The sequence below is a fragment of the Protopterus annectens genome, chromosome 4.part1, assembly GCF_019279795.1.
Source record: "Protopterus annectens isolate FY-2018-M chromosome 4.part1, PAN1.0, whole genome shotgun sequence".
NCBI lineage: Eukaryota > Metazoa > Chordata > Ceratodontiformes > Protopteridae > Protopterus > Protopterus annectens.
Genome location: NC_056734.1, coordinates 824930765 through 824946252, shown reverse-complemented (window position 1 = coordinate 824946252; position 15488 = coordinate 824930765). Strand labels below are relative to the sequence as shown.

Below are 15488 nucleotides of genomic sequence, written 5' to 3'. Positions count from 1 at the left end.
ATATATATATATATATATATATATATATATATATATATATATATATAGATATGTGTGTGTGTATGTATGTATTTATTTGTATATATATATATATATATATATATATATATATATATATATATATATATATGTGTGTGTGTGTGTGTGTGTGTGTGTGTGTGTGTGTGTGTGTGTGTGGACAATTGGACATATACGTGCAGCAGAAGTGTGGAAAACACTTCACATGTAATTATGGTGATTTTCACCATTCAATGTTTTTAATTAACATCACACTTTTTTGTTTGAAATTTTGACGATCATCTTCCAGCTGTTAATTAGTAACAATCCCCTTTTCTCTTGTTACAAGATAACAGCCACTTTATGCTCTCCAGTGAGTAATGCTTGTAGTCTGGTGTGTCCCTGAAAACGGGACAGTATTTCAGCATGGTTTTCACAGTCAGCAGCATTCAAATCACTGTTTACTGTACAACCTTAGTTCTTTTTTTATGTGACATTTTAATGTTTGACCCTTCTATCCTGTGGTTCTGCTTATATTCCACTTGCAATACTGAAATGTAGTTTTTTATAATTTATGCTTTTACTTTTGATTCATTTTACCACTTATTTTCACTCCAGAAACCTGAAAAAGAAAGCACTCAAATTCTGAGTGCAACTTTTCAGTTAAGATCCAGCATGCATAAATAAATAAAATGAATAAAAGTAAATAAACCTTAAAAGCTGCATTCTTAAGTTTAATTCTCAGACTTCTGGGACAATGGAGTAGTCTGTGTTTCTGGTACATTCTCTGTAGTCATAAACATATAAAACAGCTATACCCTGGAAGATGTAGTACCTACTAAAACCGTGCTACGTACCAAATTTAAAATACAAGCTATCCTGTGCTACCATGTATGTTTGGGAAGCACTGCCTCTGAACTTTTGGTGACTTGTGTGATTATTATTTTACAGCAATGACCTGAATAAAAACAAAATGTTAACCCAAGCAAACATATAACCAGCTGGTGGGAGTGTCGCACATGATGTTCACATTTTTTTCAAATCCATTCTCTCAAGTGAGATCAGAAACATTTTCTTGGCATCATCCATATAAAAACAGCTTAACAGTTTTAGCACTTGATTCAAACCCACCAGATATATTAATAGCAAACTTTCCTTCCTGCATCAGTTCCCAAGTATGGTTACAAACAGCTCTCCACTTAAAAAGAGTTTGGTGCAACTTTTCTTCAGATTTTAGGCAGTCCACAAGTTATTTTAGAATAAACTCTTGAAAACGTCCAGCCTTCCCTGTCCCTCCCTCTGGGCATTTCAAAGTATTTTTCTTTTCTTTAGGGAGGCCCATGAGGGTCGACACTTAGTGACTTCAGAAAGACACAAAACAGAAGCAGTCGTCCCTCAGTGGGACCCAGCTTTATTTAATGCTGAACTGTTTTTCCACTGCCCTTTCATTTTATCACTCAATTCTCAGTAACTTTCTCATATACCAGAACGTGTTACTTTACATTATAGTTTGATTTCTTTTGACTGTACTTTTTAAGTCCTAGTATTGAGTACTGGAAAAACAGACTGTTGTTGGTTTGTCTGCAGTCCCAGCTGCAGACTCTCTGGAACCTCCTTAATGAGGTTCTCTGCCCCTCCCTTCTCCTGTACACTAACGCCAGCCACTTGCTTTGAGAGTTATCCCTCAGCATCAAGTCAGAGGAAACCGTAATTCACAACTTTCAGCTTAAAAACAGGCAGGATCTTGTTGTTTGGGGCAGCAAACTATCAACTTCTGCTAATCATTTCTAGCATATTGCAGCTGTCCTAGTCCTTCTTTGTTGAAGCCACTACAAAAGTTTGGATCTGTTCAGCCACAGAAGCTACTAGTCAATGGCATCTGAGGAGCTGCAGAAGAAACTGCAGCGCAGGCTGGCCATCGAAGAACAAGACAGTCAAGGTGAAGTACCTGGCAGTGCCGATGAACCAAGTAGGGACTGTCAAGAGCAGGAAAAGGAGGCAACTGCCAATGCAGACCAAGAGCTGTATGAAAAGCTGACCCGCAGGCTGAGCATCAATGACGGCACAACACAGACCAAGCAGGTGAAGGTCTTCAACCCTTACACGGAGTTCAAGGAGTTCAGCCGCAAGCAGATCAAGGCCATGGAGAGCATGTTCAAACTGTAAGTTTAAAACTGGCATACCCACAATTGTCAAAATGTACTTGGAAGCTGTCAGCCAGTGAAGAAAAGTGGGAGGAGACAAAAAGTTTCAGGTGCGATAAGGAGGAAGGGTGGGTTCACTTCACCAAAAAACTGCATGTTTAATGTAAGATGTGAATATCCCGGCATGTCTAAAATAGTAGATCTTCTCGATGTTTAAGAAAACTACTGTTATAGCAGGTGTATAAAACGTTAACAATGCTGCTACAAGCAGGAAGTCAAACTCTCCTTACTTCTCTCTCCCTTTTTTGCTCCACTTTCTATTCTACATGCTCCTGAGGTCTCAAAAGGGCCACCCTCCATACTCAACTCCTTTCCTCTATTTCTGAGGCATTCTATACCTTGCTTTTGCACATATTTTGGGAGGGGGGCATACAATTACTGAGAATAAAAAAAGTAACTGTGACTGAAGGTGGGATAAGTAGGGGTCCACCTGATAAGCCAGCAGATTTGTTTTGTAGCTGACCTCCTAGCATGGGTTCATTATTCCAGGTACTTGTAATATGTTATTTTGGTTTTATTACTGTAGACTGATTTCACTTCGCAAAAAAACAAGTTTGTGCCTCTTATGAGGAAGAGGTGCAACCGTATGTACTTACATGATACAGCAATATGTAGTTACATGGTACAGCAATATGTGGTCACGTGATACAGCAATATATAGTTACATGATACAGCAATATGTAGTTACATGATACAGCAATATGTGGTTATGTGATACAGCATTATGTGGTCACATGATACAGCATTATGTGGTCACATGATACAGCAATATGTGGTTACGTAATACAGCAATATGTAGTTACATGATACAGCAATATGTACTTACACGATACAGCATTATACAGTTACATACAGCAGAAAATTGCGTGCACTGAACAGTGATGGCACTGTACTCTCACCACTACCAAGCAGCCTAATTTTATTTAGGAGGATGTTAATGCTAGGCAGACAGTCATCTGTGTTACCAAGATATATTCTGCCAAAGAGAACTCTGTTAACTGATGACATGAAACCCACTCATTATAGAAAAAGTATCAGGAAGCTGAAAACTGGAAAATGTAAGCCAACAGGTTTGAATCTTTGGCCATCTGACTCTCAGACAGATGTTGGATAATGATTATAAACAGGAGATATGTGTGACTCTCAACTGTCCAGATTTTCAGCCCATATTTTTGGTCTGTTCCTCATAAAATTTGTGGTTTTCTAGCAAATCACTGGGATGATATGAGGATTGGTATCACGGAATAATGACATACATTTGAGTTTTAGACTTCAAATCCTTTAGCAAATGTATGTTAAAACAAACTTTGTGACTCCATCAACTTTCCAAGTTTATAAGTGCAATATTTAAAATATGTCCCTGTTTTTGGACCATTTTATTGTTTTTTTGTCCAGATTTCTTGCGCTAAGAGGTTGAGAGATATGGTGTGACCTGGCCATTCTGTTACGTCCACTGGAGCAGCAGAATCTGTCCAGCCTATTTCATCACACTGTGAGAAAGGAAACAGGACATGATATTTATTAACCTGCATAGACACCAAACAGTATTATGTGTAAAAAAGTGTGCAGTTAGCTAGTTTAAAAAGAGCTGTATATTTATTATGAGTTGTTATGGGTATCACTAAGCAATGCCTTATAAAAAGCATGAATGAAGAAGTGTACAGAGGTGATGCCTGATGTGGTCACTTATTTATGTGGGCATGTTTTAACAGGTGTACTCAGATGAGGAGTTCCCAGTTTCAAGGATATCTTAGGGACCCTCCTGTCCTGTAAGTAATACAGGGAAGCTGGCAATCAGCTTATAAGGAGTGGGACGTAGTGTCTTTTGACAAGCAAATACAACAATATAGCAATGAACAGTTAAATAAATCATTATATGTAGTATGACATTCAGTACCCATGCGTGCTTCAGAAGTGCTGAGAATGGGAACATTTATAACATCACTTTCGTGTGTTCATGTAAAAACACAACATTGATGAAATAACTGAGGTAGTAAATGTTCAAGGACACAAAAAGAGAAGCAATGTAGGAGCCAACCAAACCTTGTACAATGATCACCTATAGCCAGCACACTTACACAAGTGGCGTCCTCCATTAAATGCAGGGCAATGAGAACAGGAAGTTAGCGAAAAATTAATGACAGCCCTGCTTTACCAAGGTACAATGAGAACCCTGAAATGCAGGTAGGAAAAGCAGGATCAAATTTTAGGAGTAAGTCACCATCATATGTTTGTCTGAGAGAGACCCTTCAGCATGCAGTGATACCGGCACAATATAGTTCTCCCATAAATAAGATGCAGCAGCATGTGGTGACATATCTTGGTGATATACCCCTCTGAATTGTGTCCTTCGGTAAAGTGTTTACTTGAATGTGTTCATATGTGCCATGACATAGTGCCCTAAGCACTGAAACATGCCAGTATGTTATAAAACCCCCTTGCAAATCTGTGTCAATATCCATGATTTCTGAGCTGTAACCCAGGGGATGCAATTCCCTGCAGCTTTGCAGTGCTAAGATATTACCCAGGCAATGGCTTGCCCACTGAAATGCACTGCAGAGCTGTATGTGAGCAATAGCATACCATTTGTGGCATGCTGCTAAGATATATCCTGGGAAATTGTATGCCCCCTGCAGGTTTTCACTGCTGAGTTGTACTCTGGGGAATAAAATGTCCACTATGGGCATCCTAGGAAATAGCATGTTGTCTGCTATTATCCTGTGCAATATCATGACCACTGCTCTGCATTTCTAAAGTGTATCCTGGGAAGAACAATCCTGTCTATAGTTAGCGTGCTATTGAGCTGTATCCTGGGGAATGACAGGCCTCCTGTGATAAACGTCTAAGCTGTATCCTTGAAAATTATTTACACCCCTCCCATAGTGTACTGCTTTGCCGTATCCTGGGAATGCATACAAGCATATAAAAGCATGCTCCCTGCAATGCACTGTTGAGCTGCATCATCTACATTCGCATACTCATTGTCATGACCAGCCTACTTACTTGGTAAAAAATAAAGTGTAGTTATGCTTCCTGTGTTCTAGTTGATCTGCTTTTAAATGCACATATGTAGTAAGCAGGGATTTGGGGTGCAATCCCCATATTGGGGGAAGCATGAGGATGCAGCCCCTCTGCAATAAACACCTAAAATTCTTCATGCATGTTAAATTACTGTACTTATCTATGACAGACTATTTCATACAATTACATTGTTGACAAAACAGTATTAAGCAAATTAGGTTTTGGGTACATACTCTTTCAGTCTTTCGTATTTGTTGGAATGTAAGTCATGCAAATGATATGGACCTAGTAAAGGTACAAGATGGAGTGTCATCATCTATGTTCCAAAGGCATGCCATGGGTAACTATGAGTAACTTTGGTTAATCTCCCACTCTCCATGAAACATCTTAGGAAGTGGTGCAGAATAGCAAGCTGCCTCCTGGTATCAAGATATAGCCTAAGAAATGCTGTGTAATAGCATGTGGTATTTTGCACCACAAAGTCAAAGTCTGTGAAAGAGGGTGTAGTTGGCAATGCTTTGCCAGCTGTGCTATCACAACATTTACAAAGTATATCATTGATGTGGTGGTTATTTTTTTCTTAAAGAACACTCTGCATTTTGCTCTGATGAACAGGACATGTAGAAGAGATGAATGTCACTAAAGCATTTCCTGACAAATAGGCATATAGAATAGTAGGCTGCCAGTATCACTAAGCCATGTGCTATTTATCATGCTTATGGCAACATACTGTAACTATGTCACCAGCTCAGGTTTCATAAAGATGAGTGTGGTAGCATGAGCCATTTATGACACCAAGCTATGTCCTGCAACAGGGATCACAATCAGGTCAGCGCTTTCTCAGCAGTGCTGCATCATAACAAAAGGAAGTATATGATTTCATGTCACTGGTGCCAAGCCACAGCCTGACAATAAGTGCACAGGTCAGATAGCTTGCCCTGTCAAAGGATACAGCAGTGTATGACTGACTGTCACCAGATATGGTTTACTGTAAAGGATGCAAGTGCAATCACAAATCCACCTAAGATACCATAATGTGTCCCCTTGTAAATGCTGTGCAGGAAACAAGGCCAAAAATCTACCTTCGAATGGATTAAAGAATGTGATTACCTGGGTCAGCAAACTACCCAGATAGAAGAAACACAGGGCAGTATGTTGTCATCAATGACATGTTCTAGTAAAGCAGCCATATACCAGCACATTCATACTCTGCTATCATCTTCACTGTGTCTCCAGTCACTACAGTAGTGCCACATCACTAGCATGTATAATATACTGTTAAATTATACCATCATCCATTGCACTAGTTGCCAAACAAGTGAATAATGTCATTCCCCCAAAGCAGTTCTTCCATGTGCTGTATTTGCTTTGCAATACCACAGCTATGACTTCCCTACTATAAATACCATGGGCATGAGTTTACTGCTTTGCAGTTCTGTGAGTATAATTCCCCTGCCTAAAATATCACGGGCTTGACTTCTTTTCTGGCAGTACTGTGAGCCTGGATTTCCTGCCTTGCTATACCATAGTCATAGCTTCATCGCCTGGCATGAGTATGGCTGCTCTCTATGTCTGTACCATCAGCATACCTTCCCTGACTGACATAACTATAACTATTCCTTGCCTGGCAGTACTGTGGGCATGGTTCCCCTGTTTGGTACTGGCATGATCCTGGCTTGCCTGCATCCCAGTACCATCAGCATGGATTCCCTGCTTGGAAATACCATGATGGCTTTTATGACTCACACAACCTTTTATCTATTTATTTATTTACTTAAAAAATGTTAACCAGGTAAGTAAGCTGGTGCATACCATGACCATGACTCCTTTAGCTGGATACACTGTGAGAATGGTTTCCCTTCTCAGTCTGTATTATTATTCACTGTTTGTCAGTGCTATCAGCATGTCTTCCCTGAGTGGCACTACCAGTAACATGACCTCCCTGCCAGACAGTATTATAGGCAAGACTCCACTGCTTCTCCATAATGTGAATATGCTTTCCTTGCTTGAATGTACTACTGGCATGACTTCCCTGCTCATCAGTACTCTGGGCAATACTTCCCTCACTGGCAACAATGATCTGCCTGGAAGCACCATCAGCATGACCTCCTTGCCTGTAAGTATCCTGGGCATGGTTTCTCTGACTAGCACTGCACTCTGAACTCCAGTATCAGTGTCTACATCTGAAATCTATCCTCTCAGATCTAGCTACATTGAGGGATAAGTAAATGACCTAAGCAGCAAGCATGCAGTGTACAACTGGACCTTGCAACACTGCAACAGTGCAGGCGGACAAAAAATATAGAGAACTTGAATTAAAAGATGCAAAATAATCCACAGCATGATCTCATGAGAACAGAGAGCTTAAACTCAGATCATTGTAATTCAGTTACAGCAACTAGGTTACACATGTCACCACATTCCTGGGCAGGACTGCACAAACTGCCTCATATAGCTAAATAAGTATATATTACATGCAGTTGATCTGCTGTGGTGTCCAGATATATGGACACCTGTTGAACTGATAAAAGGAAAGGGTTAGAACAAACAGATGGGCACACACAACAGCAACATATTGGGTATGTAGGATGGGTAGAGAAAGGAAACTCTTTTCCTGGGGATAATAGCCCATTTTTTTTCTTTTTCCTCTTCTTTTTCTGTAGACAGAAGGGAAGATGGGAAAAGGTGAAAGGGAAGTGGGGATTAAGAAGTGGGAATTGGATAGTGTACAGGGTCAGACAAATACATAGCAGCACAGACAAATAGGATGAAAGTGCACACATTAAAATGGGGAGATGGTGGAACTGAGACAAACAGAAGGTAAACAAATAGTGAACAGGAAGATAGGACACTATACAGGGTATAGAGTGTGACGCCAGTGGAATGGAGCACAAATGGCTTGGGACAGGGTGGGGTATGAGCAGATGAGGTGTTCTCTCCAATTTCCATTCACATCCTAAAGATATATGGTAGGGAGACTGGCAACTCTAAACTGAGCATATGTGTGTATACAGACTGTGTGGTTTATAGGTTCATAGGTTGGTACTAGGCTATCGGCCCTAGGACCTATACAAGTCTAGCCATAAGAATTCCCTGGCTTTTTCTTCCCACAATATTTACTTCCCTGTACCCCTGTCTAACAGGGCGACTGACATGATCCCCGGGGTGAATTTCCTATCACCCATCCAATCGTCAAGGTTCCTTTTGAAGAGGGCCAAAGAGGCACTCTGCTTGACATGTATGGGCAGTCTATTCCAGAGTCTGGGGAGTCTCTGGGTCAGGAACCTATTCCTCCAACATGTTTTGTTCATTGTGATGACAAGGTTTAGATCCCTGGAGCATGTGGCTGTGAAGGATTGGAATTTCTTTAAGTGTAGCATGTCCACAGCTCTGGGTTTGACATGGCCTTGTATGTTAAGCAGAGAGCAGCTCTGAGTAGATGATATGCAACAGAGTATAGCTGGAGTTTTTTTAGATGGTCAGCATAGGGCACCTGCTTTAGGCCTGTGATTCTTTTAGTGAGGTATTTCTGCAGCCTTTCCAGTTGTTGCAGATGTCTTGAGAGGTACGTACCAAACGGGGCATTGTATTCTATAATGGGTCTAATGATGGATGAGTACGGTGGGACAATGACCTCCTTTTTTTCTGGATGAAAAGCCCTTAGTGATGAGGTGTGCCACATAGAAGGATTTTCTTACTGTTGTGGCAATGTGGTTATCGAAGGTGAGACCACCGTCCACCTGTGTCCCTAAGTCTCTTATCACACTTTCAGTGTTTAGCGTACTGCCACCTATGTGGTAATTCATGGGTACATGTTTTTTTCCCAAAGAGGATAACTATACATTTCTTGGCATTGAGCTTGAGCCCATGGCTCTGTTTCTGTAAGGGCCTTTTGTAGAATATCCACATCATTTGGGGATTCAATAATGGCTCCCAGTTTGCAGTCATCTGCAAACTTTGTTAGCCAGAGTCCCTTAGTGTTGTCCTGTACTTCAGAGAAGTAGATGCCAAACAAGAGCGGTCCCAGGACTGAACCCTGAGGTACTCCACTTGTCACTTGTCTGGAGATGGATTTGGAGTCAGCTACTTTTACACTGTGGGTTCTGTCAGTAAGCCAATTGGCAACCCATCGAGTGACGTAGGGATTAATGCCCAGCTTAGTAAGTTTATCTATGATTCCAGAGTGGGGGCTGGTGTCAAAGGCCTTGGCAAGGTCCAGATAGACTATGTTGACCGACTTGCCCTCGTCCACAGCTCTGGAGACTGATTTGAAGAAGTCAATCAGGTTCAGGAGACAAGATCGGCCCTTCACAAACCCAAACTGGGTGGGGTCCAGTGTTTGAAGGTTGCCAATGTCTTAGTCCAGTGTGTGTGTGTGTGTGTGTGTGTGTGTGTGTGTGTGTGTGTGTGTGTGTGTGTGTGTGTGTGTATGTGTGTGTGATATACAAGAAAGTTCGGACACTCTACTTCTATCCCCTACTTGCCTAGTAAATTCTGAGGATCATGTGGTCATTCATGGAGTTCTATAGGAATTGGCTGTGACTCAACAGCCCTGGACTGCATAATTGGCCAGTATTACTGGGAGAAACAACATTTTTGGAACTATTTGCCTGTCCAAACAGGTACGTAGGACTAAGAAAGTCTGTGTGGTAAGTTATGTTTTCTATGCCTTCCTAAGGATGAGCAGAATTCCACTTCAATTCATAATTCGAAGGGCTAGCAATAAGAATATGCCATCCTGCATGTGTTTCATGTTTGTAAAAGGACCCAGTAAAAATGCAAACAACAATATCAGAGTAACCTGTCTCTGTGCGTGCCTGTCATTTATACATCACTGTTATGGCCTATCCAAGTTATGTGTTGGCGTATAGTGGTGAGTACATCATGTGTGTCTAACCCCTCACCACCACCACCATGCAATAGTAGTGTTATAGAACTGGCGCTTTCCTATATGACCCACACTTTTTGTAACAGGGATGCCTGCCTACCCCATACATAAGTGTTCACACACACACACACACACACACACACACACACACACACACACACACACACACACACACACACACACACACACACACACACACACACACACACACACACACACACACACACACCTGTTGTCTGAATTGCCATATCTGTCTCTGTGACCAGCAACTCTCATATGGCATATCCCCATAGCTGTCTCTTCAACTATAGTATGGTACAAGTACAGTATCCCTATCCCAGTGGTATACAGTTTACGGCTCTGTGCCCCATGTTCACAGGTATGCATATCTAGAGAACCAGGCATACCTCTCAACTGTACAGATTTTCGCAGAATGTCCAGATTTTTGCCTTATATTTTTGGTCCATTTTTCATAAAATTGTGGCTTTCTGGCAAATTAGTGGCAAATCATTAAAGATTGAAGTTAGAAAATAATGACAGATATTTGAGTTTTAGACTTCATACCCTTCAGAAAATTCATGCTAATGCAAAACCTGTTATTCTATCAACTTTCTAAGTTTGTAAGAACAATATTTAAAAATTGTCCCTATTTGTACCACTTTTTCATGGCTTTGTCCAGATTTCTTTTTCTTTGAGAGGTATGGAACCAGGTAGACATCAAAGGCTGGACAATTTCCACTCTGATAGCCTAACATATAATGCTATATCAAACCCAGAGCTGTTGGACATACTATATTTAAAGAAATCCCAATACTTCTGAGCTACACGCTCTAGGGACCTAAACCTTGTTACCAAAATAAGCAGGACATGCTGGAGGGATAGATTCCTGTCCCAGAGACTTCCCATACTCTGGAACAGGCTACCCATCTATATCAAGCAAAGTTCTTCATTAGCACTCTTCAAGAAAAATCTTGATTAGTGGATGGGAAACAGGAAATACACCCCAGAGATCACTTCTGTGTCTCTGCTCGACAGTGGCACAGGAAAATAACTTTCTCGGGTGGCATAAGCCAGGGAATCTTGTTGGCTAAGCTTATGTAGGCCCTTGGGCCGATAGCCTAGCAACTACCTATGAATCTATGAACCTATGAACCTATGAACCTATGACTCTAAATCCAACTTCAGACCAGTGACAAGTGGAGTACTACAGGGTTCAGTCCTAGGTCCTCTCCTGTTTGGTATCTGCTTCTCTGAAGTACAGGCTAACACAGAAGGTCTTTGGCTAACAAAGTTTGCAGATGACTGCAAACTAGAAGCCATAACCAATACTCCTAACGATGTGGACATCCTACAAAAGGGCCTCACTGAGACAGATGCCTGGTGTCAAAGCCATGGCCTCAAGCTCAATGCCAAAAAGTGCATTGTCATCCCTTTATGTAAAAACTCTGTACCCATGAACTACCACATAGGCGGTAGTCTACTTAACACTGAAAGTGTGATGAGACCTTGGGACACAGGTGGACAGTAGTCTCTCCTTTGATAATCACATTGCCGCAGTAGTCAGGAAATCCTTCTACGTGACACACCTCATCACAAAAGGTTTCTCATCCAGAAAAAAAGAGGTCATTGTTCCCCTCTACTCATCACTCATTAGACCCATTATAGAGCAACGCCTCTTTTGGTATGTACCTCACAAGACATCTACAACAACTGGAAAGGCCACAGAAATACCTCACAAAGAGGATTACTGGCCTCAAACAGATGCCCTACGGAGACCGTCTCAAAAAACTCCAGCTTTACTCTGTTGCATATCGCCTACTCAGAGGTGATCTCTGCATAACATACAAAGCTATGTCAAACCCAGAGCTGTTGGACATTCTCCACTTAAAGAAATCCCAATTCCTCCAAGCTACACACTCTAGGGACCTAAACCTTGTCACCACAATAAACAGAACATGCTGGAGGGATAGATTCCTGTCCCAGAGACTTCCCATACTCTGGAATAAACTACCTATCTATTTCAAACAAAGCTCCTCATTAGCACTCTTCAAGAAAAATCTTAATGATTGGATGGGAGATAGGAAATTCACCCCGGGGATCACTTCTGTGGCTCTGCTTGACAGGGGCACAGGAAAATAATTTTCTTGGGTGGCAAAAGCCAGGGTACCATTTGGCTAGGCTTATATAGGTCCTAGGGCCAAAAGCCTACTACCTACCTATGAACCTATGAATCTATGAAAATAATGTCTTGCTATGAACAGTAAGGACAAGTGGATAGTGCTTTCTGGGTTGAGAGGGTGCTGACCACCCATTACATGAACAGATGTGGTAGACCATAGATCATAACATAAGTGCCATGATAGCATTCAGTCATACACTACAGCAGTGTCATGAATGCCTCACTGAAATGGTATGGTATGCTAAAGCAAAGGCATGTTCCATAGTAGCTGAAAAGCCATTCATGGTGAGGGGGTCCACCTAGCAATGACAGCATGGCAGACATAGAGGAGCTTCTGTGTCCCTGAAGGTGGACAGTGGTTTTGGTATTATCCCTGAAGGTGTGGATACCATCCCCTGTGTCTCGTGGATGATGCACTAGATTAGTACCACTTACACCAGATTTCTGTAAAGCTACACTGCACAGACACTTAACGCTCCCCACGGCAATGATTGGCTTTTAATTGTTTTAGGTACATCAGTTATCTAGCCCTGTAAGGTTGGTGACAGACACAAATTTGGTTTGCATGGAATATATTGCTTGGACACCATTAGCATGTATGTCAGGGGGCATGGTTGTGGCACACGTACCCATTCACATGCCAGAGTGTCTTCTATTGTGTATCCACAGAGTACAGCATTGGCACAGTGACACCTGCAGAGTCTTGGCAACAACAACAAGCTGATGCTGGGACTCCTGCTGGGGCTCATCATGATGGTAAGATACAGATAACTTAGTCACAGTCTAATGATACAGTGGCATTGTCCATCTTCATTCAGGGTGTGGATGCACCCTCAACACAGACCAAATGTGTGGCCTCTTCTACCACACTAGAATATGCTTGTTTTTTCCTTTTATTTGTTTGTTTACTAATTCATTTGGTTGGCTGTATACATTTGTTAACTGTGTTAATCTGACTGAGCTTGTAGCCTCTTTTGAAACACAGGAAGAAATGTTTCAAAGTAACAAATATAAAGTATATAGTCACATTATTCATATGTTTAGAATTATCACACAAAAGAATACAAATAGCCATCAAGGAAAATGTTATAAAACATATATATATATATATATATATATATATATATATATATATATATATATATATGGTTTACTATCACATACTCGAATCTACTTCATTCGAGTGTAAAGATGTCCAAATCACATGTTCGGAAATCTCAACACCAAACACAAAAAATGTCGAAGGCAGCATTTTAGTAAAGTCAACATTTCGAAAATGTTGACTTTAGTGAAATGCTGCACTTCCGCTCAATATTAACAAACACTTTTCCAGGGGGGCAAGCCCCCCTGCACCCCCCATGTGGGGGACTGTACCCCCCACACCTCCCCTACTTATATATACAACCTCTGAGATCGCACTACAGTGAGGGGAAAGGGTACATTTCCCAATCCCCACTATAGTGCGATCTGCACCACAATGTCAAACCTTACAACAGTGAATGCTCGCTATTGTAAGGTTCGACATTGTGGCATTTGTAATTTCAGTTCGGCCAAAGGCAGTTTTGCACTCATTTGGTCGACAGTTCATTTGGTCGACAAGCAGTTTTATGTGGGGAGCTTCACCTGCCACACCCCCCAATGTGGGGGGCTGTGACCCCCACACCCCCCCTAACTATATATATCAACTCCAGGGTCGCACAACATTGGGGAGGGGGGCAAATCTGCCTGTCGACCAAATGAATTGTCGACCAAATGAAAGTCGATCAAATGGCTTGTCGACCATCTCAGGTAGACCCATATATATATATATATATATATATATATATATATATATATATATATATATAGATAGATAGTAATATCAACATACTTATATTTTATTCCTTTTGAGTAGAAGTAATATGAAAATATAGATAGACTAAAGAGTGGAAGGTGTGAGATAAAAACTGTAATGTTGGAAGGTAAGTTGAGTTATGAAGAGATAATTAGGAAAATTTAAAGAAGAAGGGAAGAGAGACAAGGAGAATTTACATGTAGATGTACATGAATTGTGCTGTAGAATGTGTTAAAGGCATTCAAGTTAAATTAGGTGACTTGTTTTCCTAAGCACTGTGCAGAGTTCAGATAGAAGCATATCCATGTAATAGCTAGATTTTTTTTAATTTTTGTAAGAAAGGCTTCAGGTTTGTTTCTGTTTTGTGATCAGAGGAATTTAATTCTATAGTTTTGCAACATAGACTGAGTATTGGGAAACTCCATGGCTGTTATTTAGTTTAAGAGTTTATATGTTCATAGGTTCATACTAGGCTATCTGCCCTAGGGCATTTATAAGCCTAGCCAGAGTATGTTTGGCTTTCGCCACCCATTTTAAATTAATTTTGCTATGCCCTTTTTCGAGGTTAGTATACTGTGCCTCTGTCTAACAGTGACACAGAAGTGATACCCGGGGTAAACCTACGATCTCCCATCCACTCATCAAGATTCCTCTTAAAGAGAGTCAATGAGGGACTCTGCCTAACCTGGACTGGGATTTTATTCCAGAGTGAAGGGAGCCTCTGGGTTATGAATCTGTCCCTCCAGCATGTCCTATTTATTTCAGTGCTGAGGTTCAAGTCTCTCGAGCGTGTAGCTTGACGGGATTTGGATTTTTTGAGGTGCAGCATGTCTCTTAATTCCGGGTTGGACATGGCTTTATACGTCAGGCACAGGTCGCCTCTGAGCAGGCGGTATGCCACTGAGTAGAGCTGGAGTTTCTTTAACCGGGCAGCATATGGCATCTGTTTGAGCCCTTTGATCCTCTTGGTGAGGTACTTTTGGGGTCTTTCCAGTTGCTGCAGGTGTTTGGTAAGGTACATCCCAAAAGGGGCATTGTACTCGATTATGGGCCTGATGAGGGATGAGTAAAGAGGCACGATGACCTCCCCTAATCTAGATGTGAATCCCTTCATGATTAGGTGGGCTATATAAAATGTTTTTCTAACCACTTTGGCCACGTGGTTGTCAAATGAGAGATTGCTATCAACTTGGGTCCCCAGGTCCCTAATTACTTCTTCTGTACTTAATGGATTACCACCTATGTGGTAATTTGTGGGCACTTTTGTTTTTGTTATTAGGTTATAGTTCTGAAATCAGACTTCTCTGAGTGAAATGCATCTGTTGATAAGTGCAACAAGCCAGGACAGTGGCAGTAGATGATGGT

At 41.2% G+C, this 15488-nt stretch overlaps 1 protein-coding gene across 2 annotated transcripts in view; it reads left to right on the top strand.

Moving 5' to 3' along the window:
- Window positions 1-935: 935 nt before the first annotated feature.
- EFHD1 (EF-hand domain family member D1) overlaps window positions 936-15488 on the top strand; it is a 488813-nt gene continuing 474260 nt past the window's right edge. The window contains exon 1 of one of the 2 annotated variants that reach the window (XM_044070597.1): window positions 936-2159. In XM_044070597.1, the coding sequence (XP_043926532.1) occupies window positions 1870-2159 (290 nt within the window). In that variant the 5' untranslated portion in view covers window positions 936-1869. The remainder of the gene's footprint in view (window positions 2160-15488) is intronic. The other variant, XM_044070598.1, reaches the window with a different exon arrangement.